At 52.6% G+C, this 26,525-nt stretch overlaps 1 protein-coding gene across 17 annotated transcripts in view; it reads right to left on the reverse strand.

Moving 5' to 3' along the window:
- The window catches only part of AGAP1 (ArfGAP with GTPase domain, ankyrin repeat and PH domain 1), a 548,021-nt gene that overhangs the window by 213,028 nt on the left and 308,468 nt on the right, over positions 1-26,525 (reverse strand). For all 17 annotated transcript variants that reach the window (XR_005783188.1, XM_040450592.1, XM_040450586.1 and 14 more), the window contains one exon: positions 105-209. Coding sequence is in view for 16 of the 17 variants with exons in the window: in XM_040450592.1 (XP_040306526.1) it covers positions 105-209 (105 nt within the window). In the remaining variant the exon portion in view is untranslated. The remainder of the gene's footprint in view (positions 1-104; positions 210-26,525) is intronic.

A 26,525-nucleotide genomic window follows, 5' to 3' on the forward strand; every position in this document is an offset into this window, starting at 1 on the left:
CACACACACACACACACACACACACACACACACACACACACACACACGCCCAGCGTGTGAGCTGAGTTCTGGGCCTGCTGACCGAGCCAAGGGGCCATACTCACATGTAAACTTGGGTGATAGGTCAGCACGCCGTTGTCACACAGGGTGACGTATTTCTTCTTCCACTCCTTGTTCAAAGATTTGCCGCTTCGCTTCAGCAGCATGCCCTGAAGCAAAAGGAGCCAAATATAAATTCACAAAGTCTCGTGTGAGTTTTCTTAAAAAGCAGACAGATGACGTTAACAATCTGAAACATTCATTTCTCTTGTCATCTTAAAATGGAAACTTTACACTTATTTTTCACTTGGCAATTTGCCTTTTCTCCTCTCCTTTACGCACAGGACATATGTTCAACCAGTTTCTGTGTGTGCGTGTAGAACTTCACTTTGGGAATCTCATGAGTGCTGCAGAGGGGACCGTTTGTTCAACAAATACGATACCAACCGCCATGAAGCCACCGTGATGTATGTGCCCCACACCCTTCCCATAACTAAGCGCATTTGGAACTAAAGGTATGTTTTATTTATTCATTTATTTAAAAATTTTTTAAACGGTTTTATTTATTTTTGAGACAGAGACAGAGCATGAACGGGGGAGGGTCAGAGAGAGAGGGAGACGCAGAATCTGAAGCAGGCTCCAGGCTCCAAGCTGTCAGCACAGAGCCCGATGTGGGGTTCAAACTCATGGACCGTGAGATCATGACCTGAGCCAAAGTCGGACGCTTAACCGACTGAGCCACTCAGGCGCCCCAAGGTATGTTTTAAAAAAGGAAACCTAAGTTCCTTTTTCTAAAAATAACACATTAACTGAATTCTGAAACTTATGATATTTACAAATAAGCACATCTAAAAATTTTTTTTAATATTTATCAGAGAGAGAGAGAGAGAGACAGATCATAAGTGGAGGAGGGGCAGAGAGAGAGGGAGACACAGAATCCAAAGCAGGCTCCAGGCTCTGAGCTGTCAGCACAGAGCCCAACACGGGGCTTGAACCCACGAACGCAAGATCATGACCTGAGCCCAAGTCGGACACTTAACCCACTGAGCCACCCGGGCTCTCCCAAATAAGAACATTTTGTTTTATAGTTTTTCATTTCGGATTTCTAACTTACTAAAAACAAAATTCCACTTGTAAATTTAGTGGCAGGATTTAATAGAACAATCGTGTATAATCAATCTGCCTTTAATGAAATCATGTTAGGGCTTCCTGAAAACCATTAGGAATTTGATGCCCTTGCGTTCTGAAGCATGTTTAACGAAGGCTCCCTGGACGACTGAAGGAGCTCCCTCCTGCTTGAATGCTCAGTTCCCCGCGAACCTCCCACGTCTTCTCTTGGCCTCTCTGGGTTGAAAACCGGTGGCCAGCGCTGAGCTCGGCCTTGACTTTGCGCTTTCCCTCCCTGGTGGGGCTTCACGCCCTCCCGGGTCGGACCATCTCGACTCGAGCTTCCGCATTGGGACCGTTCGGCTCCTGACCTCGTGGAACAAGGAAGACTGGAGAGTCTCCCGGCTTGCTCTTCCTCCCCAAGTCCACTTTGGAACTCACGGGATGGAAACCACGACTGAGAAGGCCCAAGCATGGTGCGAGTTAATTCACCCAGACCAAGGCCCAAGGCCGGTTCTCAGTATGAAATGGAGTCTCCTAGAAGCAGATGCCCCTGAGTCTCCTGGGGAACTGGGACCTGCTTCCTCCGACCTCCTAACTGACGCCGCTATCCCCCCAGAGCCACAGCGCAAGAAAAAATCCAAGAAACTATCACGTAAGCACTTTTAGGCGATAATTAGGTTCGAGCTCCAAATAATTCCTGATACTGTGACAATACTGCTTTGTCTCTGAAATTTCACCACCGTGATGGATGCTGAGCCACCTGGGGGTTCCGGACACTGGTTAAACGTCGTTTCTGGAGGAAAGTACTCCTAAGGTTGAAGAAACGCACAAGGGAACCTTGCTGGAAGGTCATTTCTTTGCGGGTTCTTCTTATTTGAAGAAAACACAAGGCAAAGCTCAACGTACCTTGATTTCTTAGGCCCTACGAAAAACCAACCTAATCCAAATATGGCACGGGGATCAGCAAACAGAAGCCGGATGCTGGTGACAAACCAGGGTGATTCAGGTCCCACTGCACAGTGAGCACCAGGCAGAGGGCAAGTCACTACTGGTGATTCGAAGGTCAACAAGCCATCACTTAAAATCATTAAATTTCCCTCTCCGGCGGATTTCTCAGATTTTTAAACTTAGCTCAACAGAACTTCACAGAGACTCTCCTGTGGGCTCACATTTTCCCAACGCCCGTTTGAGATGTAATTCTAATACCAGGCGCAGGGGTCACCTCGGTGTCACTGGTAGCTGAGAGGGGTTCTGGGCTTCAGCGAGCTCTGGCCCGCCCCACGCAGACAAAGACAGAGAGGCACCCCGTCCCCGGGGCTCCATGCACACGGACCCCACCGCTCCTGGCCAGCTTGTGGTACTTTCGTGAGCAGATCCTACATGCACGATTATCCTGTCCCCAGTGAGGGCTGTCGGGACTTCCTCCTAAGGGGGTAAAGGGAAATAGTCCAACCAGGAGGTGACGAGAAGAGATGACATCGTCAGGGAACTACCCCAGGTGGACTGATCTTGGGGCTGGGAAAGCTAGAAAACGCACGTCTCGACAATCTTTAATAAATTCTACGGTCCACCTTGCAGGGTAATCCTCTCTGCCTACGGTTCAAATGCTGCAGGAGTCAGCTGAAGAACACCCCGGCGTCCGAGGAGCCGTGCCTCTGTCCTCCGGCCTGGGCCCCGGCTGGGTTCACTGCCCGGCCCCCCGGGATTTCTGTGGCGACAAAGCCACCCGGCCGCCCCGCTGCCCCCAAGTTAGGGCCCGCCAGCCCTGGACTGTGTGAGCCTCCACGTTTAGCCAGAACACTGGAGGGGCTGGTCGCCGCACCCCACCTGTCTGCGACTGTCAGCAAGGGCCCATCCTAAGAGGCGCCAAGAGACACGCGCTCTCCGATGAGCAGCCAAGGAGGCTGCAAGGCGAGGCTTTGTAATCAGAGGCTCGATCGGACGACGAATGACAAGGCACTGCAAACAGCTTCAGTGGATCAAAAGCACGTTTTCTCTCAGTTTCTCCCCTTTCCTTTTTTTTTTTTTCTTTTTCCTGACAATTAATTCCAAACACTGATTTTTTAAGAGCATTTGTACCAAGGGAAAAAATCAGGGCATTTCGGAGTCTAAACAGACACCAGAAGTTAAACCACTCAATCCTGAGTCCGCTAGACTACTATTTTGCACGATCCAGGTCCGGAGTCACCCAGTCCTGCCTGGACAGCACTGTGCCAGGGGGGGCCCATGGGTCTGGACAGCTGGGGCTGGCAGAGGAGTCGTCTGTTTCCAGGGGGAAGCGGGGGGGAGGGGATGAGGCCGAGCCTGGTTCTGGGCCCTGCAGCTACACGAGACGGGGGTCCCCCTTCAGTTGCAGTCCTGCCCTCACTTGCAGGAACCAAGGGGAGCCACCACAAAGTCCCAGCGAGAGACCCCACGCACCACGTACCTACACACCAGGAACGCCTTCTTAGTCCCAGACTCTTCGAGAAGCAAAAGGTCCCGGTGTGGGGCCCTCCTCTGAACACGGCGCCCACCAACGTGCCCAAGAAAAGACTGCAAACCCAACGTGCACCTTTGGGACGGAGTTCTATGCACAGGAAACAAGCACTACTCCCAGCAGCCCCCTCGCAGCATCAGGCTGAGCCCCTCAGCCTTCACCTCTTGGCTTCGGCCGTCCCGAACTTACACACTGTCCACCGAAGTACCAAGAAGATGGAAAATCTAAAAAGAGTTCATTTTCAGCTGTTAAAGGACACGAAACCATGGTCTCACCAGCCAGAAGACGACACAGGCCAGAAGGCTCTGTGCCAGAGCCACACGGGGGATAGTCCTCGTCAGCCAGTGCAAACGGCCCTTATGATTCTAAGCCTCTTTGACGCTGTGTGACCCAGGGCAAAACCACACAGGTGAAGCTCAAGATGCACACCTGGTCTTTAGATGCTACTCTGCACCCACAAAAACCGCCTCTTACCTAAGACCGCTTCTCGCTGGCCAGCTATCACGCTGTAGACATCAGTTACAGTTACTGTTTCATTTGACCTTTATGTGGCTTATGCATCTGTTTTTAAAATTTTCAGTTTCCGGACACCTGGTGGCTCAGTCGGGTGAGCGTCCGACTTCGGCTCGGGTCACGATCTCGCCGTCCGTGAGTTCAGGCCCCGCGATGGGCTCTGTGCGGACAGCTCGGAGCCTGGAGCCCGCTTCGGATTCTGTGTCTCCCTCCCTCTGCCCGTGCCCCGCTCACACTCTGTCTCTTTCTCTCAAGAATAAACATTCAATTAAAAAAAATTTTTTTTAATTTTCACTTTCAAAACAGTCCTGGGCTGCGAGCCAGGTGCTGCTCTAAAGGCCTTACAAGTATCAACCCACCAAAAGCTCACCACCTGATGCAGGTAGTTGCTATGATTATCCCCATTTTACAGATGAGGCCAATGAGGCACAGAGACTTTCTGTAACCTCCCTATACAGCTGGCATGGCGGCTGGTCTCCAAAGATGGCTCCCAACACACTGCTTCTAGGTACACGTGCCCCCGTGAGAACCACCCCACCCCGACTCGGGGATGTCTGAGCCTCACTTTAACCAAGAGAATTGGTAGAGACGCTATCTACAGTGGTTTTGCACGTTCAGAAATCTTGGCAGCTTGCAGCTTCTGTTGTGGGGAGGTCGGAGACGGGAGCCACGCTGTGCCCTGTTGTGGTCCTGAGCCACGAAGTTATGAGAAGTAATGATGGTTTTCTCAAATCGTTAAGTTTTGGGGCAGATTCTTAGGCAACGACAGATAAGAAGCACAGACTTAGTACCTTCTACTGCTTTGATAAAATCCACAAACATGTGGCACTGGCTCAGAACCAGGCAGTTGGCTGAGGCTGGCAGGAACAGAACAGCTATTCACAGAGGCTACAAGGACAGGAAGGGAAATGCTACCGGAGTTTGCATAAAGGGTGCCCAAGCTGGGCACTGGACGAGCCAACAGCAGACCTGCTCCCTGCAGGAACGTGGAGCACAGCCGGGGTGCCTGGGGAGCACGGAGCCGGGAGAGGACATTTCCGAGCAGAACGTGCCCACTGTGTTACTGGTTCTGATGAACCTGGGGGTAGCGGGGAATCAAGGCTGCTTAAGGCAGGTTTTCGGTAGAATTAGAGAAAATACTCCCGATTTGAACACCAACAGGAGAAAAATCGTTTCTTACTCCTGGCTTCTTCTGCCAGCAGAAAACTCAGGGTAAGAAGTCGCCTCAGAACAAAGATCTAACCCAGGGGATGCCAGGGATGTGATCTCCGAGTGAAGACCCAGCAAGGTTGCGGCCGTCGGACCCCCACGTCAAGAACTCTTAAGACTTAAGGCAGGGCCTCTCAGACCCTTCCAATTAGAGAGCACGTGTGGACCACAGACAAGGATCTGTGGGTTGGCTTTTGTCTAATGGAATAAATTACAATTTGATACAAAGGACACCCACAAGGATTTTAAAGGAACTGGACCAGGTTAGACTACAAGGCATAGAGACAAAGTCTGAAATGAAAAGAGTCCCCTGACCCGCAAACTAAGACCAGCAGGAAGCAGGCTGAAAAGCCACACAGCTGCAAAAAAACAGGCCATTTCTTACGGAAAAGGAAGGTCGGCTGAGACAGCAGAGCCCCGGACCCAGTAGGAGGCCCCAGGGGGAGAACACACACCCTGTAGCCAGAGCAGGGTGATCAGCAGTATGTGCCGGCTGCGTTCAGAGCCGCTACGGATCAGTAACTGCTATGGGCGTCCTGCCTCTCTCCTCCTTTTTGGATGAAAGGGCACCTGCTTCAGCTCTGTCTCGTGTCAGCACTGGGTAGATGTCAACGTGTGCACGTGTGTGGAGGGCATCTTGTCTCTGGGGTCCCCAGGTCTTCAGACGGCAAGGATCGTATCCAAAGAGCCTCCTCCAAACGTGCCCCTGATGAAAATGACAACCCCAAACTTTGAGCCTGAGCCAGAGGCCATGGCGGGATGAGAGGTTTGCGAATCCAGGGGCAGCGTGAAGGTGCCTTGCACGTGGGAGGGCGGACTGAACTCGCTGGTCTCCAAAGATGACCCTCAAAAACCTGCTGCTGTGTGGTCCCCGGGCCTTCTGACTCAATTCAACCAGCAGAATGTGGTGCAAATTATTCTGGGCCCGTTCCGGCCAAAGCCTTCAGAAAATCTGACAGCTCCTGTTTTTACTTGCTAGGGAGCCCCGGGTTGGCCTGGTAAGAATTCAGACTATCCTGCCGGGGAGGCTGGCAAGAGGGAGACCTTGGGGCTACGGGGAGGAAAAGCCGAGGTCCCAGCTGCAAGACTGCCCCTGAGCTGTTGGCTCCGTGCCCAGGCCTCTGAGCCACGTTTGGTGAGGCACCAAAGACGTCAGCGAAGAAACGATCTTGGCCGAAAGCACCCGTGGGGCAGGGACGTGCCCTTTATGCCTGGCACAAATTCCTGACCCACAGGAGCCTGAGAAATAATAAAATGGTTATGGTTTTAAACAAACCGCTATGATTTGGGTTAACTGCCCGAGCAGGGGACCAGCGTGGTAGGAAGAGCCTGGAGCAGCGGTCTATACCTGTGACCCCAATGCCAGGCTGCCTGTCTGTGAATCACTCTGCCCTCCCAGACCGATTTTAAAGCTTGGACCTCTTTTACTTGTTTGCATAGTAAGCAACGGAAGGGCTTTGTGACCGCTCAGACGTTCCTGTCATCTTATGTGGAAATGTCACGTGTTGATCTAATTGCCACCACCTAATTAATTTGCTGGCGCATCAGAAAGACTGTGGTTTTGACGATCTACGGCCAGAACACCAGGATCCCGGGCAGGCACTTCCTGCTTTTTTTTTTTTTGCTCAAGGAACTTTTCCTGTGGTGGGGCAAAGGGTAGAATTGTCTTTTGGCCGCAATCTCTTTATTAGTCACGTGTATTGTCTGCCGCGTCCCAAGAGGCCACTGAAAGCCAAAAGCAACGTTAAGCGTACAAGCTTTAATTTTTTTTTTTTCAACGTTTATTTTTGGGACAGAGAGAGACAGAGCATGAACGGGGGAGGGGCAGAGAGAGAGGGAGACACAGAATCGGAAACAGGCTCCAGGCTCTGAGCCATCAGCCCAGAGCCTGACGCGGGGCTCGAACTCACGGACCGCGAGATCGTGACCTGGCTGAAGTCGGACGCTTAACCGACTGCGCCACCCAGGCGCCCCAAGCGTACAAGCTTTAAATAACTTACAAAGTTAACGTAATGAACGCAAGTGCTGTCTGAAATCCATCCCTCGTGTTTGCCGCAGGCCCGAGCTGGGATAAAACACCACTCGTAAATTTATATTAAAATTCTGCTCGATCGCAATTATTTACCAACAAAGATTTACTGACTGCATTAGAGACTGGGGGTCTTAGCCAGGCAAATCGGTCTTTGTTTCGAGTCCGAGGGACCGGGTGGCGCTGGGGTCTGTTAGCACAGAGTTCATCATGACACGGGGGGACATTTAATGGCCGGGGTCCCACGTGGCAAGGGGGCATTAGCCGGCTGCGGGCTGCTCCGTGGGAAGATCAGACCACGTTTTCTCCCGAGGTGGCATTTCTCTACCTGTGTGAACAGCGGCTGGAGGCCACGCACGCATCTGTGACTGAACACGGAGGGGAGCGTGTGCCTGACCTCGCAGTGACATGCATGGAATTATCCTGCTGCACTGAGGGGGGTCCCGACAGCTTCCTAAATTACCAACTTTAAAAACGCAAGTTTTTCCACCCGCGTTCAGAAAGGTTCAATGTTTCTATACTTTCAAAAAAAAACAAAAACAAAAAAAAACAGTGACGTTCGAGTACTTCTTTGGTTTTGTAACGAACACCTGTTACGGTTCCTCCGTGTTTTATGATTCACCTTCTTAACAGGGCTGAACAAATTCACATTAGAGCAGGTAAAGCTTTCAACGTACTTCTGAAACGTTGCAGAGAAACGCTGGTGTAACGGAGACCCACTGAGTGTGAACGCCAATCGCTCAGTCTTCACATTTGTGTTTTTTACTTTGATTCTAGTTGAGATTCTTTTTTCCCTGTAACATGCATTAAACTTGTGGCTTATTTAAGATAACTGACTTAACAACAACAAAACACCTAGAAGGGCTCCTGGCTGGCTCAGCCGGTGGAGCACGCGACCCTTGACCTCAGGGTTGTGAGTTCGAGCCCCACGCTGGGCACAGAGCTCACTAAACATCGAACCACCTAGAAAACTGTATCTGGGTGGGTGGAAGGTGGACAGAATTTCATCTTTAGACCGAGGAAAGCACAGGGGTGATACCAGGAGCAGGGACATTCTTCCTCCACGTCAAAGGCTCCCTGCTGTCCCTCCTAATACCTAGCTACTCTTCCAGAATGAAACCTTACCTGTCCTGCCCCCGCTCTCCCCTTTGCTAAGCTGTCCCTCGCAAACAGCAAATGCACACTGTCTGAGGGCGTGCCTGGACCCAGACGAGTGGGAAGTCACACACGCAGCACCTGATGTGATGGTAAAGTCTCCCCAGGCCTCACCCCCGCGGCCCCCCATCACCGACACACAGGCCTAGCGCTGATGGCCGCAAAGTCTGCGTCGTGATGGGGGACCCTGAGCCCTCTGTGCACTGCTGTTCGACAGGATCTCCCAGCCCAGGGCACTCGAACATGGGCTGTTGGTGCTGGGAATCCCACAGGACCCGGGGCTTGCAAAGTCTGGCCCATGGGCCACATCTAACCTTCTGCCTCTTTTTGCAAATGAGCTCTAATGGGAACAAGGCTACCTCCACTCGCAGGTGTGGCTGCCTTCACCTGGCCAAGCTCAGGGCTTGCAGAAAAGCCCCAAGTACTTGCTCTCTGGTCCTTGACAGAAAAAGGGTGTGCAGCCCAGCCCCAGGACACGAAACTGCGAAAGCAGGCAACGGGGGTCACTTGGAATTACAACTGCAAATTCTCTTCTCCCTGAAACGCCTTCCTTGCTTCGTCCCCTTCCTCCCTTACCGTCCAGGTGAACACGCCCCACCCTTCAGCCCCGAGGCGCGGGTCCTGGGTCCCGGGCTTCATAACCTCTACTGAAACCAGCATCACCCAGACCCTTAGATGCTGGCTGTTATGAGCTGAACTTCATGTGTGGAAGTCCTACCATGCCCACCACGCTTCATGATACGACCGCGTGTGGAGACAGCGTCTTTAAAGAGGTAACTAAGGTTAAACGGGGCCGTGAGGACGGGCCCTAATCCAGTATGGTTAGTGTCCTCAGGAGAAGAAGGGGGGAGTCCCTACAGCTCCCACGGGAGCCTTGCTTTTCAGTCCCAACAGGATGTCCTTCCCCGAGGGTCTATGAGGTGCCTCTAACCTCTGGTCCCCAAACAGACGGGACACATGGGTCAGGTCCCTCCAGTGCCTGGGAGTTCTACGGGGGGGGGGGGCTGGGCCGTCCGTGCAGGCGTGGGCTCCCAGATTCCCTTCTCGGTACCCGTGTATGGTCACTCCCCATAATACTTAGCCGAATTTACAAGCCAGCCCTAGTTTTAGGACGCCTCCAAAAATCTAAAGTGTCCCCAAACATGCAAGCAGTTAAAAACCAAACATTAAAACGTGGGGAAAGAGTAACATCTTTGCCATTCAATTAAAACGCTGTCAAGTTCAACCTGGACGAGTGAGAAGAGGGTTTAAGAGAAAAAAAGCGAGCGTGGCAAAAATGACAAGACGCCAGACACGCCACGGGTCAGAACAGCTTGTCGTTCAAGGTGTAGAAAAAGAAAACGCTGATCTTGGGTGACAGCAGGAAATCAGTAACATAATCATTCACCGCATGCAGGAAAATACTCCCAATTAACCGGTCTCCCCAGATTCTCCTCAAATGGAAAACTTGCAGCAAATCCACAGACGCGATGCCTGGATGAGAGCCTGGGCAGGAGGAGACGGACCAATCTGGCCAGCACAGGGGGGCTCGGCCACAATTAGACCATCTTAACTTTCTTCCCAGTTTCAAGTGTTTCCATAGAAACAACAGGAAGGATCCTCCCTCCCGCCCCCCCCAACTGAATTTTTGTTTGTTTGCTTTTTTTGTAATATTTGTGCCCCTTTCTCTCCTCCAGAGGATCTATTATCCCACAAATGGAGGCTTTTCTCCCAGCTTGTTCTTGCCGGGAAGGCGTGGGGGAGGGGGCGGAGGAGCCGGTTCTGGATCTCTAACCAGCTCCCTGGTGACCCCCTCCCCTCGCTGGTTAGTAATATTCCCGTTATCCTACCAGGCTGCAGGGTACAAAGGGTTACCCTGTAATTGAGCTGTCAGCATCTCCGACAATCCTAGAAAGCCCCGATTATGCACGGCAGGGTTAGTGCCACACTTGTTATTGTGGATGCCCTATTTGTGAAACCCAAGCCTGCGCCACACACAGGTCAGCTCACCCGCGCGACCTTGCTGTCATTAGCCGCGTCTATTCCTACCTCACTGCTGAGAAAATCACACGGCGCGGGCTTCAAAGCGCCGGCCCGGACTGGATTCGACCAGGAGCTAATCACCCACAAATCCAGCTCAAATGGCAATAATTGGCTAAACCGATCCCCTCTCCAGAGCTCAGCAGTAATTTGGGATAATAAAGAAAGGAATTATTCAGCTAACTGCCCCGAAATGGATGCTTTGTGACCGACACACTTCACATTTTAATAATGATGGACACGGAATCCGATTTAATACCGTGTCCACGGAGTAACAAAACGGCAAAGCGGGGGGAAAAAGTTTGTTGGGTTTCTCCCCTTTTGGGCCCCGCGTCGGCCGTGAGGCCGCAGAGATTTCCGCCCCACGTTGGCTCTGGCTGGAATTCTTAAGTCCCAAGGAGAGAACCAAATGGATTCTCAACATGGGCGGGGAAAAAACCCGCTGAAGCCGCCCGTGTTGGGCCCCCCGCGACCACCACCTTCACAACACACCTCCCTCGGCCACAGAAAAGGAGAGGCCGTTAAGAAAGGAACGTGTTTGCACCGGGACTGACAGATCCCTTCTTGATTTTTCCAGTTAATATTATCTCTTGATCACCTCGTTTTTCTTGCCTTTCACACCGGCCCCTTCCTGTCACCAGGTTTTCAGCAGCAGGGATGACGGTATCTGCACTTAATGGCTGCGGGGGGACATCCCCGACACCGGCCGGAGTGTGGGGGGCTCCCTGGGGCTCCACGGGGCACAGCCACTCGACCCCCTGGGCGGCGGCCTCTCCTCCCGCCCCGATGGGCCCCGGGGGCCAGCACGCGACTGCCTGCGAGTGGCTCTGTGCAGCCGGGGGGGGGGGGGGGGCTCTGTTTTACAAAAAAAAAAAAAAAAAAAAAAGAAAAGAAAAGAAAAAAGAAGCTGAACTCCATCACCTGCCCAGGAAGCCGGGGCACCCGCCCCCTCAAGGCAGTCCCAGCGAGGCTAGGGATGGAGGGGGGCCGATGCGTTCCGGCCACGGTGGGCATTTCGCAAAACCCGGTGTGCGCACCTGCATGGGGACACAGGGGCACCGCAGAGAGGGACTCCCGTAAAGCCTGCAGCTGCTGCTTTGTTCGAGCCAACGATCCCTGAGCCATCGTCTCCACACACGCCGCACAGGCTCTGGCAACTGTCCGTTAACGTCCATCCGAGGGCCAGGCTTGTGCGCTGAAGTCGGGCGGAACGAGAGTCGAAAGCCGACATATCAGGCGAGCTGTGGAGAAGACTTCACGTCCGCAGAAGCTATTTGGAAGTTCTCTGCACGGGAGATCCGTCCACCAACGACTGTGGATACTATGTTCTTCCTGGGAACGCACCTGTTCCTGCTCCAAGTTTCTCTCCTGTGTTTCTGCCACTTACTCAGCCACCTGACTCTCGACGGCTGCCACGCTCGGAGCTTAATTCTCTCGACCGGAGAGAATTTTGCCCTGCAAAGCCTCACCGTGGCTGCCCACAGCACGACCTGGTGTCCCACAGCCAGTGCGATCTCAGCCTGTGCAGACGGGAGCCCAGAACGCCCTCCTCCTCCTCGGCTGGTGCCTCCCTGTCCGCGTCAGCGACCCCTCACTCTGGACCAGCTCCATTCTGAGGGCCACCGCGAGCCCCACGTGACAACCAGATTCCACCCGTGGTCAGTTCTGACTGACATACCCACTCCCGAAAGCTTAGTAAGAGAAAAAGATAACTTTTTATGTTGATTACACGTTGAATCAATTTTGGATATGTTTGCTTATAATAACACATTAAAACTTCACTTTTTTTTTTTTTACTCTTAAAGTTTATTTATTTATCTTGAGAGGGAGAGAAAGCGTGCACGAGTAGGGGAGGGGCAGAGAGAGAGAGGGAGAGAGAGAATCCCAAGCAGGCTCCGCACCATCAGCGTGGAGAAGGACGTGGGGCTCCAACTCACAAACTGTGAGATCATGACCTGAGCCGAGATCAAGAGTAGGGTGCTTAATGGGCTGAGTCACCCAGGTGCCCTTTGTTTTTGCTCTTTCTAACGTGGCTGCCGAAAGAAAACTAAAATTGAAATGGGGCACGTGGTTCACATTCTGTTTCTGTCGGGCAATGCTGTGCAGACGGTGCCAGCCATTCGTTTCTGCCTCGCTCGCGGAGCGACCGCAGGGGCCACTCTCGTCCTGCCCATTTGTTTCCTGTCACCTGGCAAATATAGCAAGTGATCAAGATATGCCCGCTGAATGAACGCAAAAGTAGCTGAAGGGGTAGAGCCATTAGCACGAGCGAAGAAAGGTTCCGTGGAGATTAGATAACTGTGCAAGGCAACATGACCAGGGAGCGGCAAAGCCCGACTCCGAATCCACGTTGTCCGTGGGGCTCCACCTGCACACCTGTTGTCGCCATGCGCATATGCCCTGCACTGCGTGGGGAAACGGGTCGGAAGGGACACTCTCATCAATGATCTCATCAGAGACCAAAGCAATACAAACAGTCTTACTGCCCACACCCTAAGTGTAAACCACGACTTTGCACGTGGGGAGGCTTGCCGAGAAACACTACCCAGGGTGTGGCCCTCAGAATTCTTCCCTTATGGAAATTAAGATGTGGCCGTAGGGAGTGGAAGGCAGTTCAAGCCTAGGATGGAATTTCTACTGCAGAAACCAGAGGAGGGAAGGATTCGTTTTTCCTCCTGGTCAAGGACAAGAGAGAGGTTTGTGCCAACAGCCGTGTTTCGATTTCAGGCCAGTCCTTACCCAGGGATGGCGTCCCCTTGGCATACGGGCTCCCACTTCCCTCGCCTGGACTGACAGCACAAGGCACTTGTCATGAAGAGCCTCAGAAGCTGTCAACGCAGTGCTCCCGGTGGCCTCTACTGTCTGCCCCCGCTGGCACGGACAACGAGTCCCACGGCGGTCCCTGAGAACGCCAAGCCCCAACCTGCAGAAACTCCCGTGGGCGTATGAGTAGCACAAACATTTCCTTCTGCGGCCAGTCCGATCACAACAACGAGATGATGACCCCCACTGCTGCGGCTACTTAGTTTCTGGGAAAGTCAATGCTATCACCAACGGATTGGAAATTCTTTAAAAAAAAAAGAGGTTGTGCGTCTGGAAAAACAAATCCAGTCAGTGTCCTGCCCTGGGGCTGTCTGTCCATGGAGCTATCGCCGAACACCCAGGACAGCAGGGTCCCTGGTGGTCCAAACATGCTACGAGGCTGGTTTCCTCTTTGAGATGGCCCCCCGCCAGGTGCTCGGTCCCCAGGATGTCCCAGCTGGAGGGGGCACCCGTGCTCCTGATGTTCTGCCTAAAGGAGTAAGTTCGAGCAAGGAATAGGGCAGGGTTCAAAATGGTTCTGTTCCCCCAGAAGGTCCATTTTAAGTTGTGCTAACAGCACAGGTGTCAGGGAGAACTTTTCTACAGATTCCAGGGTCTTCCCCACCCCTTCCACTTGAGGAGATGACAGGCTGACGGAAATCGTGATAAAATGGGCACGCACGTCTGTGCTCACGAACACGGACCTACACAGACGCGGGTGGAGAAGGTAAAGGGTCATCCCCAGAGTCCTTCTCTCGCTGAGTAAGAACGAGTGTTGCTGCCAGACCACCAGCTGCCCACCAGGGACCCCGGTGGGTCTTTTCACAGACAACAAATCCAGCTGGCCTGTCTGCATGCCTCTGCAGCCAAGGAGAGGGGAGACAGGTGTTGGCACGCACCCCCCGAGCCACAGGCGGGGGCCGCCGCCCCCCCCCCAGACACAGGCAGGGGCCGCGCCCCCCGGGCCACAGGCAGGGGCCGCACCCCCCGGGCCACAGGCGGGGGCCGCCTCCCCCCCAGCCACAGGCAGGGGCTGCCCTGCCGAATGTACGTAGTGTATCGGGGTGACAGAGGCGACGCGGAACGTGGGCGGCCCGGATGTGCTTCCCCTCTACCAAATGTCCCCCGCGAGCGTCGCCTCTGTGCCAGCTCCGAGGCCGCGACAAAGGCAGACTGCTGCTGCCACAGACAAGGGAGACCTGCCCCAACCAGGCAGCAAAATCAAACGGTGCCTGTGACGGCTTACCAAGAGAAAACGCCTGAACCCAACTTCTCAGCACTGGCCAAAAATGCAGCAAGGGAAGTGAGCCCACAGAGCACACTGTAGCTGCTTACTCCACTCCCAAGTCCTCAGAGGTCACAATTTAAAATACGTGATGGGACGAAGCAGCATCCAACAAATCGGATTCATCGCGTTCAAAAAGAAATTACTCCAGGGGTCCCACTAGAGAAGTTGACTGTTAATCAGGACAATCCAATGATGAAACACTGCAAACATTGTGTCAGCATGTTAAAAATGGCCTCGTTGTTTCGATATAAGAATCACTTAGTACATACTATATATAAAGTGTTGTATTTCATGCCCCATTTGCTGTAACATATTAGTGGGTGCAGATACTGGGGAGGGGGGGTCTCCAGTGGAAGAATAGCCCTTGGAGTTGCAGATGGCTATCCGCGGGTACAGAGATTCGGTCCTGCTCATTTTAGAGGCCTCGCAACACTATTAAATGATTGCATGTCTACATTTCAGCAAATAACACAATCTTGGTGAATACTCATTTTTTTTAAGACGCAGCTAACTGAAATAGTATTGGACACGTTGCTCTTCATTTAATTATTTAAAATTTCTCAAAAAGAAGACTGGGTAGCAGAGCCTTCCTGCAATTATTTGACTGATTCACTTCACCGTTAAAATGTTAGAAATAGGGGCGCCTGGGTGGCGCAGTCGGTTAAGCGTCCGACTTCAGCCAGGTCACGATCTCGCGGTCCGTGAGTTCGAGCCCCGTGTTGGGCTCTGTCCTGACAGCTCAGAGCCTGGAGCCTGCTTCCGATTCTGTGTCTCCCCCTCTCTCTATCCTTCCTCCACTCACGCTCTGGGCCTGTCTCTCAAAATAAATACATTTTCAAAAATATTTTAAAAAATAAAAATAAATAAAACGTCAGAAATACTTCCTAGAAACAACAGATTGCAATAGCTACCACCTGTCTGCAAAGCAAAAGCACATACACTCTGGAATCTCAGTACTTCTTACATTAAAAAACGAAACCCAAAATAGAGAATAAGACAGGGCATGTTTCACCTGTTGGGATTCTCTTTTATTTAACGCTACCCTAGATACTGTTTTATTTATGTATGATGGGAAAGGAGAAGGTACAAGGAGAGGGTGGTGACGGGACACTGTGCAATCAGAGAACGCTAACTCTTTTGTATTTCTCCTTGAGGTACGGAGGCGGGGGAAGTAACTGTAACCTATGGTTACAAGTCGGTTAACACAAGGTTACAGGCTCGTATGTAGCAATCCCTTCCAGCAGAGCTCAGGCCAACGGTTTCCTTTTTGCCTCCAGTGCCCGGATGCTCACACGCCGGCTGTGTTTCAGAGTGCAGGTTTTCCGGCATAATGCCTTCGCCTTTTCCTTCGTAGCCCGGCACCTAACTCTCCATTGTTTTAATGAGTATCTGGGTTTCTTTCGGTGTAAGGTAGGAGTTGAAAGAAGGAAGAGGGGAAGAAAAACAATGGAGAGGCAGGGTTAGCCCCTCAGCTTACCGTGACTCAGGGCATGAGAAAGCAATTAGGAGGCTGGTTCGAGAAGGGAAGTTGACCTGAGTGGTGGGTGATCCCAGCCTCGTGCCTTCCTGAGAGCCGACCCCAGCAGACACACGGCCTCTGCTCGGGGGTGGTGGACGGGCGTCCGTGCACAGGCAAGACCCGAGCTGTCCTAGAATCGGAGCTGTTTGTGACTTCTTGCTGCCCAAAGAGGCTACGCTCCAGGGCGGAGGCATTTCATGCTTTTGAACTGCTTGCAGTGCTGGGCAGGCAACAGCTTTTCAGACAATAGTTGAGAACTTGTTCAGCAAAGCTTGGGTTTTTTTTTTTTTTTCCTTCAAAGGTTGAAATTTGTTCTACAGATAAAAGTAATGCCTTTGGGGAAAATAACTCTTAAGGCATCTGTGACAAATGCAAGTGTCTCCAAGCATCAACCCACTATTGTGTCAGGGTACAGTCTGCTATGGAAATACAGTTAGAAATGGGAAGCCAGAAGTTAAAAAAAAAAAAAAAAAAAAGGCTCAGAAAAAAAAAAAAAATCAGAAACTAGAATAGACTGTTCCTCTCTGAAAGCTTGAAAGATCCCTAGGGGCGCCTGGGTGGCGCAGTCGGTTGAGCGTCCGACTTCAGCCAGGTCACGATCTCGCGGTCCGGTCCGTGAGTTCGAGCCCCGCGTCGGGCTCTGGGCTGATGGCTCGGAGCCTGGAGCCTGTTTCCGATTCTGTGTCTCCCTCTCTCTCTGCCCCTCCCCGTTCATGCTCTGTCTCTCTCTGTCCCAAAAATAAATAAACGTTGGAAAAAAAAATTAAAAAAAAAAAAAAAAAAAAAAGAAAGATCCCGAAAAGTTTGTATTTAGAGGTAATGTGCTCCCATTTTTGAAAGCGGAGGGAACAAAAACGAGGGGTTTATAGATTTTAGGGTGCAGCCTCTAATCGGACAGGTAGCAGTCATTCCTCCCCCAAGAACAGACAATGGTTCTCTGGCCTTGGCAAAGAATTCCTTCCATTTAACTTCCTTTAAAACTTCTCATGGGTGGACAGGGAGTTAATAAAAGAAACAATGTGTATAAGAAAATGCAAGGTGCCCAGAGTACGGCTAATGGAATTTGATGCTGGCTTTAATTTTAATGAAGAAAGTTGCCAGTAGCAACAAAACTGTCAGCAGCCGCCGAGCACCATTAATAAAGACGGAGACGACCGTAGTGCCCGGCATCCCTACAAAAGGTTCCCCTCGCTTCATGCTGTGCTAAATTGGCTGCCCAATTTTTCTTAAGTGTCCATTCTATTTAGAAGACAATTTATTAATTTTTGCCATTCATTGTCAGTTGACAGGCCATCATTTTGTAGCCCGAATTTTAGATGAAAACTAATTGAAAAGACTGGCAGTATTTATGAGGGGTATTATTTGTCAATTACAGCAGCAAATACTCCCTGCTACCACCAACTTTGATGCCCCTGTTCTCTGGGTGTGAGGACTGTTACTGCTGGCGTTAAAATATGAGTAAGTCTTTCCCGGCTCATCAGTTCATCAATTTCACAGGCACGGAAGGAAACCACCTTTCATGTTATATGGACCTTTCATGGTAGATGGATACGTTATAACGTTTGACAAAGGGGAAGTACACACCAAGTAATGAGTACGTATAATTGTGCACACAAAATATAATTCATCGTGAAATAATTCCTATTCATTACTTTTTATCATCTCTGGGGTAAGAGTCTTAGGAACTCCTTAAAAGGTCTGCTTTCTAAGTCTTACATAGTTTTAAAATAATTTCCTCCTAAATCACTGTACCTTAAATCAATTCAAGTAGACGGATATGTTCTGAGCATCAATTTGCCAACTTGAAGGCTCAATGTCTTTTGAAAAAGAAAGAATAAACTTTATCTTTTTTAAGGAAAAACACTTTTTGTTGCTAAAAAGCCCTCTAGAACTCTGCAGCTATAAAGTTAGATACATAGGTTTCTCCAAAAACGTTACATTCATACTCTACAGAAGCACCTTTTCATTTTTGAACTCTACCAAAATGCTGGGTAACATGCGTTAGAGCAGTGAGCAGTCATGGGCTTACCAGCCAAAGAAAAAATTAATGAATTATAATCTTTCATGCCCTACTTAGGCTCCCTTCCTGTAGTCATGTTGACGATGGAATTTGTTAAGGATCGCCATACAGCCTGAATTAGGTTCGGTGTGAATTCATACAAAGTTAAAGGTCTTAGCAATTAAGAGACATACTTTCCCACAAGGGCAAGGCTAAATTAAATGCCCGTGCAGCCACGGTGCCCTGTCGGTGAAAATTCCTGGCGATCAACCAGGCACCACGGCCAACTGCAGCTATGCTCACCTAATGCATTACAAATGGTCTAACAAAAAACATGCACGGCAGCACAGATCAAAAGGCGTATTTCAGGAGGAACTTCAGCAGACTTGGCTTCTTCGGTGCTTTTAACTGGAAAAGCTGTCTCTGTACTCAATTGATTCCCAAATGACTTCTGTGCTGAATTCCTGGAAATCAGTTACAGACATACATAGAAAATGCTTGTCTATTCGTCTTTCCTTATCACTAACTGGCCTCGTGTTTGCTACTATCTACAAGCTGGTAGGCTCCTCTGTGTCCTTCATGCGCGGTGCACATGGGGAGAAACCCAAGAAGGTCTGTGTGTGATGTGTCACACGGTCAAGTTTTGTGTGTATCCACTCTTGTTGCTTCTCGTTGTTTTAAGAGAAATGTCTGCAAGAAGGGTGCACGCTCCTCGATGGACGTGCTCTGGGCAACCTAGGAGGGTGGGGGACAGAAGGGGGGAAGGACACCGTGTCTGAGGCCTCCTTGGGATGCTCGGGAAGGCTCCAAAGAGAGCTGCGTCCCACGGATGGAGCGCGTCCCCCCTGAGCTACTGACTGCCGAGCCAGAATCTAGGGGACTCCAATGGGGGCGTGTCACCGGGAACGCCTGGCTGCCACATAAACAAACCCGGACCCATTAAATAAGGAGCAATGAATGGTGTCTGTGTACCTCTCTGCTCACGCACAGCCATGTCCTCTCAGGCACTGCTCGCACACTTACGACGCCCAACCAGACCACAGAAGCCAAGTAGCCTGCCACATACCAGAGCTCATGGCACGAGCTGACCCTCAGCAAAAGGTCTTCCGGGTTCAGCCTCAAGCAGGCCGCACTACCCGATGTTTTGAAGTTTTAATGGTAGCTCTGGGCAGGGGATGGTGTTTTGGTGGTTGTCCTACATCCTACCCCGAATTCACGTGGCTGCAGGTATCTGACTTTGCACGGGAACTTGGCCTTTTCCCATCCTGGCCTGTGTACTCTGGGCCAACATGAGGTCTTACATCAAGGTCGTTGCCTGGCCGCTGCACATTTCATGCCCGAATTCACAGGGACTATAGTTCAGTATTAGACTGCAGGCGGGTCCACACGGGGATGCCCACAACTAGAGAAAACCATTTCTGGGACTTCTGTTGGGAGTCTACTACCGGCTCTGACGTGCAAAGGGTACGAGAACCACACGTGCCTGGGTTTCAGCACACGGAGCACAAGAATGTGCAGGGCCCAAACCCACAAAGATCAGAGCCAACGGGTGCCTCCCGCTGCCCTTATTTGGGGTCACCCTTCCACCTCAGTGAGCCAACAAACCCTTCCTCGCGGACACCGGGAAAGGTGCATTTTCTCACACACACACCACCCAGGTAATGCTGGGTGAGCCAACGGGGCCCCGAACACATCTAAGACAAGGAGCGATAGCCTCAGAAAGGCTAACTTAAGGTGAAAAACGTAAATGTCTTTGGTATTCCTGAGACGAGGTTGGCTTCCTAGAAACGCGGCCGCCCCTAAGCACGGAAAGACCCTCAAAAGGTAAAGAACCCCATGTCTCTACACGATGGTCAAGGAATTCTCTCCACCCGGAGGCCTGATCGTCCATTTGCCATCACCACGACTCGTCCAGCTCAACTGGGCATCCCCAGGCTTGAACTAAGAGAGGCAGCTCAGGTCTCCTGGTGTTGCCAGCATTGCGGGGGCAAGAGGATGAGGTCTGAGTAAACACGTACTTACGCTATGAGAACCAAAAGCTCAGGGCAACGAATCTAAAGGAAAGCAAGACTGAGACTCTATTTATATCTAAACCTGGAATCACTCTGTTTTTGATTTAGTGTAACTCAACTTTAAAGTTTCAAAAATACATCTAAGATGAGATGAACTTACAATCAGGTCCAAAAAATGATAAACCCGAAATAACTACGGGTTTAATAACTACGTCTAAAAAACAGTGACGCTATTTAAACAAAGGACAGCAAAGGGAATTTAGAATTTCAGGTGATGTCGACTTCTGAATCAAACATATTGCTGACTGAATTGGAAATGCCTGCCATGCTACCATTAATTCCTTGCACCTCCAAGCACCCATTTTGCACGTGGACTTTCACCGCTATCCCTGAGATGCTCAGACCCCCGTTCCCACTCCCCCTTGTGCCGCTCCCCCCAAGGAACAGAGGAACTGGTGTCAGCAATGCTGACTTTCTACGCGCCCAGCCTGAGAACGTCCCAAAGGACTACCTTCGTCATTTCTTCCTTTAAACCTTTTCTGCTTGTCCTTCACACAGTTGGAAAGGGTTCACTAGTGATCCCAGTTTAAAATGAGGGAGGTTGAGGGGTGCCTGGGTGGCTCAGTGGCTGAAGTGCCTGGCTCTTGATTTCGGCTCTGGTCATGACATCACGGTCCGTGAGTTTGAGCCCCATGTCGGGCTCTGAGCTGACAGTGAGGAGCCTGCTTGGGATTCTCGGTCTCCCTCTCTCTACCCCTACCTACCCCACTCTCTCAAAATAAGCAAACTTCTAAAATACAATACAATAAGGAAGGCTGAGGACTCAGGTGACATCCCTGGAAAGCAGGACTGAAAGGCAGGACCTCCTTCGAGTGACTCGATCCCACTGAGCGCGGCCCGAGGAGAGGGCTGCCCACCGCCCAGTGGGACTTCGGCCCTGGAAGTGACCTGGACTGTCAAGGATGCTTCACAGAACACTGGCTCCAAAACTAAGGACGTCTAAAGAACTGTTTCTTGAAATTTGTCCCATTAACTTCTTGACGGGAAAGAACAACAACAACAAAAGTGGTGAGAGGGAAAGACAGGGCAGAACCAGCCATTTTTGAGACGCTGCCATGAGACCGCCTACAATTCCACTAGTTCAACACATGATGCAGGTGAAACTCAGATGGGCTGAGACGCTTCCCTAAATCACGGCTGACACGCAGAAGCGGCAGGGACTGGGTGCCAGGCTGGCGGGGGGGGGGGGGGGGGGGGGGGGTTCAAGACCGCTTGTTCCCGCCAGTCTCCCGGCCCCCGGAAGCATCCCAATCGAGGTCGAGGAGGCTGTCAATGTGCATCGACAACCCAGCGGCTGAAGGCAGAACCATGAGTCGGTTGGCCCGTCTCCGTGAGGAAGGGCAGAGCAGCCAGCTGGGAAGTGAAATCCACGGGGCGGCCCATCGGACCCCACTGAGAACCTCACATACCACCAAAGGGACGGGAGAGGGGCGGGACGTGTGAGAGCCGTCCGCTTTGCGCCTGTGGTTCGCGTGGGGCCGCGACGCACGATTCAACTGCAGGCAGAGAAGGAACGTGGGCTCCCGTACGCGGTGCCCTCCGTCAGCAGGACTGGAACAAGGAGCCGGGCTTACGCTATCCCAGCTGGGACAGCTGCTGATGGGGCCTGATCACTGGCTTCCACACTGGGTGTGCTGGAGGCGATCCCAAGTACTCTGGTCAGCAAGGCAGTGCCACTTGCTGTAGCTGAGTGATTCTGCATCTTGGTGGCAAACTGTCCCCGGAGCCCGTGCATCTGACTCCTTTTGCTCCTTCCACAGAACACGAAGAACTGACGCATTTACCATATTCGCTTCCTTTAAAAAGGAGCCGCTCCATGTGGCTCAACGGTAGCATCCAGCACGTGTATACCGTTTGAGTCTGCATTTACCAGGAATGTTTGCCAAGAACGGCACTGGCCAAGTGACTTCTGAGGACCGTCTGTATTTGTAACCAAACCCAACACGAACCACCAGCTACCGTCCCGAACGACCGCGTGTCAGTGTGTGGGTCTCCTGCCTTCCTCCCCGCAAAAGTGAACTCGTTTGTTCTATGAATTTCAGCACTTGTAAACGCACTTATCATACTTTACTTCCTAAATGAGGTTCAATAATATATTCCGTCTGATTAAATTTTCATTAACATTCAAAATCATTACTCAGTCGTATCGTCTGCTCAAACATTCTGGCTTGCGAGTCCCCAAATAAGAGCTGGTACCCGGTTCCGTACCCGTAGCTCTCGCCCGGACTACAATGGACAGCGGCCACAGACGGCAAGGAGGAGGACACCTGCTGACCTGCCGCATCCCCTGGGGTGCCGGGGGGCTTACCTGTGCCTGCCCGGGGGTGAATCAGAAACACCTAAAATCACCAGGAAGTGGCATTATGAGCCCAGAGTTTTTCTAATTCAGTATCCTCAGCAGCAAGAGGGCCACGGCCTTGTCCTGTAAAGAATTCCTCACTTAACCTGCCTGAACGCAAGATTTCTAATCTTCCAGCAGGGAAGGCAAGAGGATGCTGCCCCGCTCAGCGTGCGACATGCAGCGAAGACCGATCCCCTTGCACAGTCTCGGATGTTAATGCCTTACGTGCTCACCGCTGCTCGGACCCCAAACACGCAAAGCTCCGATAAATGGGATTTTTTTTTTTTTAAAGGGCTCCTCAAAGGGAGAGGGCAAACGCTCTTTGATTTCCTCCCTTTGTGCCGTGAATTGCCGGGCTATAGAAATTAAGGGGTCTTTTGTAAGTTGCCCAACTTTCTGGGAGAGCACTCGGCTTCTCCGCCTCTACCTTCTTTAACCTCTTTGTTGGAAGGTGTCAAAGGTCTATCAGAGACGCGCCCAAGTCAGGACGGCGCGCGGCAATCTGCGGGCTATCGGGCCGATCTGGAGTCCACCTCTGTGCGACTCCCGCCGCTAATTCATCACGGCCCGGACAGCTGGGCTGATTAGGGCCCTTCCAGCACAATGCGGGCCGGCTGACCACCCTGGGCCCCGGCCGGGGGAGGGCGGGCGGCGCGGGGCCGCGGCGGCCCGAGATAAGTGCGGGCTGTCAGCGCAAGGACAAAGAAGGGCAGGCCCTGGGGAGAGAGAGGAGATAAAAAAAAAAAGATTCCTCACAACTGCTTTATCTGATGAGGGTTATGGCTAATTAATTATAAACTCAATTACCTAACCCTTACTTCAGCAGTCTCTATTCATTAAGAGATAAAACTTGACTGACGGCTAACTTTCTCCCCGCACGCAGATGCGCACGGCGGGCTCCCGTCCGCGCACCCTCGCCGGCGCCCACTTCCCCTGCAAACCCCTCCGGGGGCGCCCACAGCCTGCCGGCCGGCGCTGGCCGGCCCGACGCGGGGTCCCCCGATCCCGGCCGGGGGGAGCCCCCACCCCCACGCACACGCCACGCACGGCAGGAAACCGCGGCGCCCGGGCGGGTCGCCAGACGACGGACGCGACACGCGCGCCCCTTCCCGCGGGCCCTCCCGGCTGGGCTGCGCTTGGAGCGGGTCTTTGAGCGTGGGAGCGAAAACCGGGTCGCGGGGCTTCCTCCTCCCGAGGGCAGCTCCCAAGCAGGAGGTGGGGGTGCGGGGGGGGGGGGAAGCGGCGCGCTCGCAGGCGGGTAAGATTTTCAAATCTAAATTCCCGCTTCCCCTCGAGATTCTGGACAGGCCTGACCTCCTTTTTCAGCTCCTAACACCTTGTTTCAGAGCCGGCGGCAGCCCACAGGCCTGTCTCATCAATAGGCTCTATTCAGCGAGGGTTGTTAATCTCTTTCACCCTCTCCGCTTTGCCCCCTTTAATGTATTTTCATGTCTATAAGTTCTTTTAATAAGCTGGGAGGGTCCGCGAGAGAAATACTTCAGGTTTCCTTGCTGCTCGTCGCCAAAACTGCCGCTGGCGCGCTGCCGACGAGACGTGCTCGTGGCGCGTCCAAACAGCCGGTTCCCCTCCTTCCCGGACGGGAGGCCGCCGGGACTCCCGGCGGCGGAGGCGGAGGGGGAGGCGGAGGCGTCTCCGCGCGCTTATTTTTCTGGGGCTCTCGGGACGCGCCTCCCACGCCCGCCCTCCTCTGGCCACGTGCCCCTGCACCTGCCCCTCTCCGGCGGCCTGGCAGGTGGCTTTGGGCATGGGCCGCGCTGCGGACCTTGTGGGCTCAGAGTCCCCCGCGTGGAGCGCCAGCTCCAACCCGGGGGACGCTGCCCGGGAACCCCAAGGTCGGAGAGGAGAGGGACACGGTGGCCAGTGAAGGAGGCCGTGGGGGGCAGAAGGCCCTGGGTCAGGGCCTAGCACCGCCACTGACCTGCTACATGCCCCTGGGCAGGTTTCCCCCCCCCCCCCGCCCGGGGCCCCCCAGTGGACGCAGCCCTTCAGGACTGGACCGGACAGGACTGGCGGGGGGGGGGGGGGGGCGGGCCTCACTTTGCAGCACAATCGCTGTCTTTGAGCCCGCGTGCTGGCATAGGGCCCGCTGGGCAGGGACAGCGAGATCAGGGTGATCGCGCACACACAGCGGTGATTCCGAGGTGCCCCCAGGGGGTTCTCCACAAAGCGCCGCCCCCGCCCACCAGCAGCCCCAGGTAAAGAATAGCCTCACCATCATTTTTCAAACGCGGCCTCCGAAACTAAAGCCGCCTACAAGGACTACCCTGCCAGCGTGCTGACGTGTGACGCAGATAGTCCCACGCAGAGCCCACTACGCACAGGTGCGGGGGGGCCCACAGGAGCAGGTGACGCCCCCAGGCAGGTGATTACTTTTAGAACATGAGAAATGTCACTCATTTGTAAGTGTGATTACAAGACAGGCAGCGGTGAATAACTCGTGGCTATTGATGTTTCCATCGTACTTAAATAAAACAGAATTTCTCACATACACGTTTGAATCGCTCTCTGTGCGGGTGAGAAGGGGCGGCCCTTCCTCCGTGCGCCTCCACTCCTCTGGCTCCCGCGTCCCAATCTGCATGTCCTTCGTGGTCACTGTACTAACTCACGTCATGCTTGTGTTCTCTCCGTGCCCCAAGGAGGCGCGGCTGAGGGACGCAGCCCCAGGGCGGGGACAGGGGCCCCTGCGGGCCAGGGCTGGGGTGGCAGGGGAGCTTTCTCTGGTCTTCCTTCCTTTCTCCTCCTAGTCCTCCGCTGAAGGGGGAGAGCCAGCGAAGGAGACCGTAGGAGTGAGGGCAGGGCAGGAAAGGTGTGCGCGAGCAGGCAGAGCATTTCCAGGTGCGAGAGTACTGGGGACGTCAGGTGCCAAGAACACATCTCCCCCCACCTGGAGGGCAGGGAGTGGGCTGGCAGGTGAGGCAGGAAGAAGGGCGTCTCCAGGTGTCCTGGAGAAGGGCGGGGCGAGGGAGCAGGTCAGATGGAACCTCCAAGCCCCACAGGTAGCCACCTGCAGTGGGCGGTCCCCACCCTCCAGCGCCTGGCATGGGCAGAGCTAATGGTGTATTCAGGAGAGCTCTCAGGGTCACAGAGTGAAAACCTGTTGCCCAACGATGACTTTCTGGAAGCCTATACCACAGGAGGAAAGATCACGAATGCTAAATGGAACGTCAGTACGTTTACATCAACACCGCTCCCGTAGAGGAATCACTCTTAAATTTGATTGGAAACGATGAATACTTGGAGAGGCATTCAGAGAAAAACCAGTTAATTATAGTCATATGCGTGGTCATAATTGGCCCTTGTTGGCCAATAGCAGGGAGACATTTGCAACTTTTCCCAGGAAATTATATTCTAAATCCTTCACGAGGTGGGCCTCGTCCTTTTTCTGAGAAAACTTGATGGCAGTCTTTAGTATTCACTGGCATAATTAGGACTGCAGTTAATTTCATTAAATTCTCTTGCTGCTAAATGAAGCAGATTATGAGACATCTTTTATTGCAAGGCGTGAAATTACAGCCTGTCAGCTGCCAATGGTGGGGTGAAACTAATGAATTACAGGGTAAATAACACCAGAATTAACCAGCCAATTTAACATAGCGCCATGGAACAAAGTCGTTTTTACTTAGAGCTTTGGGGAGCAACATGGCCAGCATAACCCTAAAACACACACGTGAACGGCGGGTTCCAGCCACCGAAGACCCCAGGCCCTGAGGGGCAGGCGGCAGGCGAGGAGAACTCAGCCACGGACGCAACTCAAAACCCTCTCCGATACTGCAAAAGCACGAAGAGCCCAAATGAGAGAAACGCCTCCAAATATTTACGAGGGGCAAAAAGTTGAATAAGTTAGTAAGACGCAGCGGTGAGTTCTGTTGGAAGACCAGAAAAACTTTGTGTGCGGTGCGTGCACTTGTCGATGCACAAATGCGGCGGGGG

Source organism: Herpailurus yagouaroundi, unplaced genomic scaffold (genome assembly GCF_014898765.1).
Source record: "Herpailurus yagouaroundi ecotype Mexico unplaced genomic scaffold, PumYag 202, whole genome shotgun sequence".
Classification (NCBI taxonomy): Eukaryota; Metazoa; Chordata; class Mammalia; order Carnivora; family Felidae; genus Herpailurus; species Herpailurus yagouaroundi.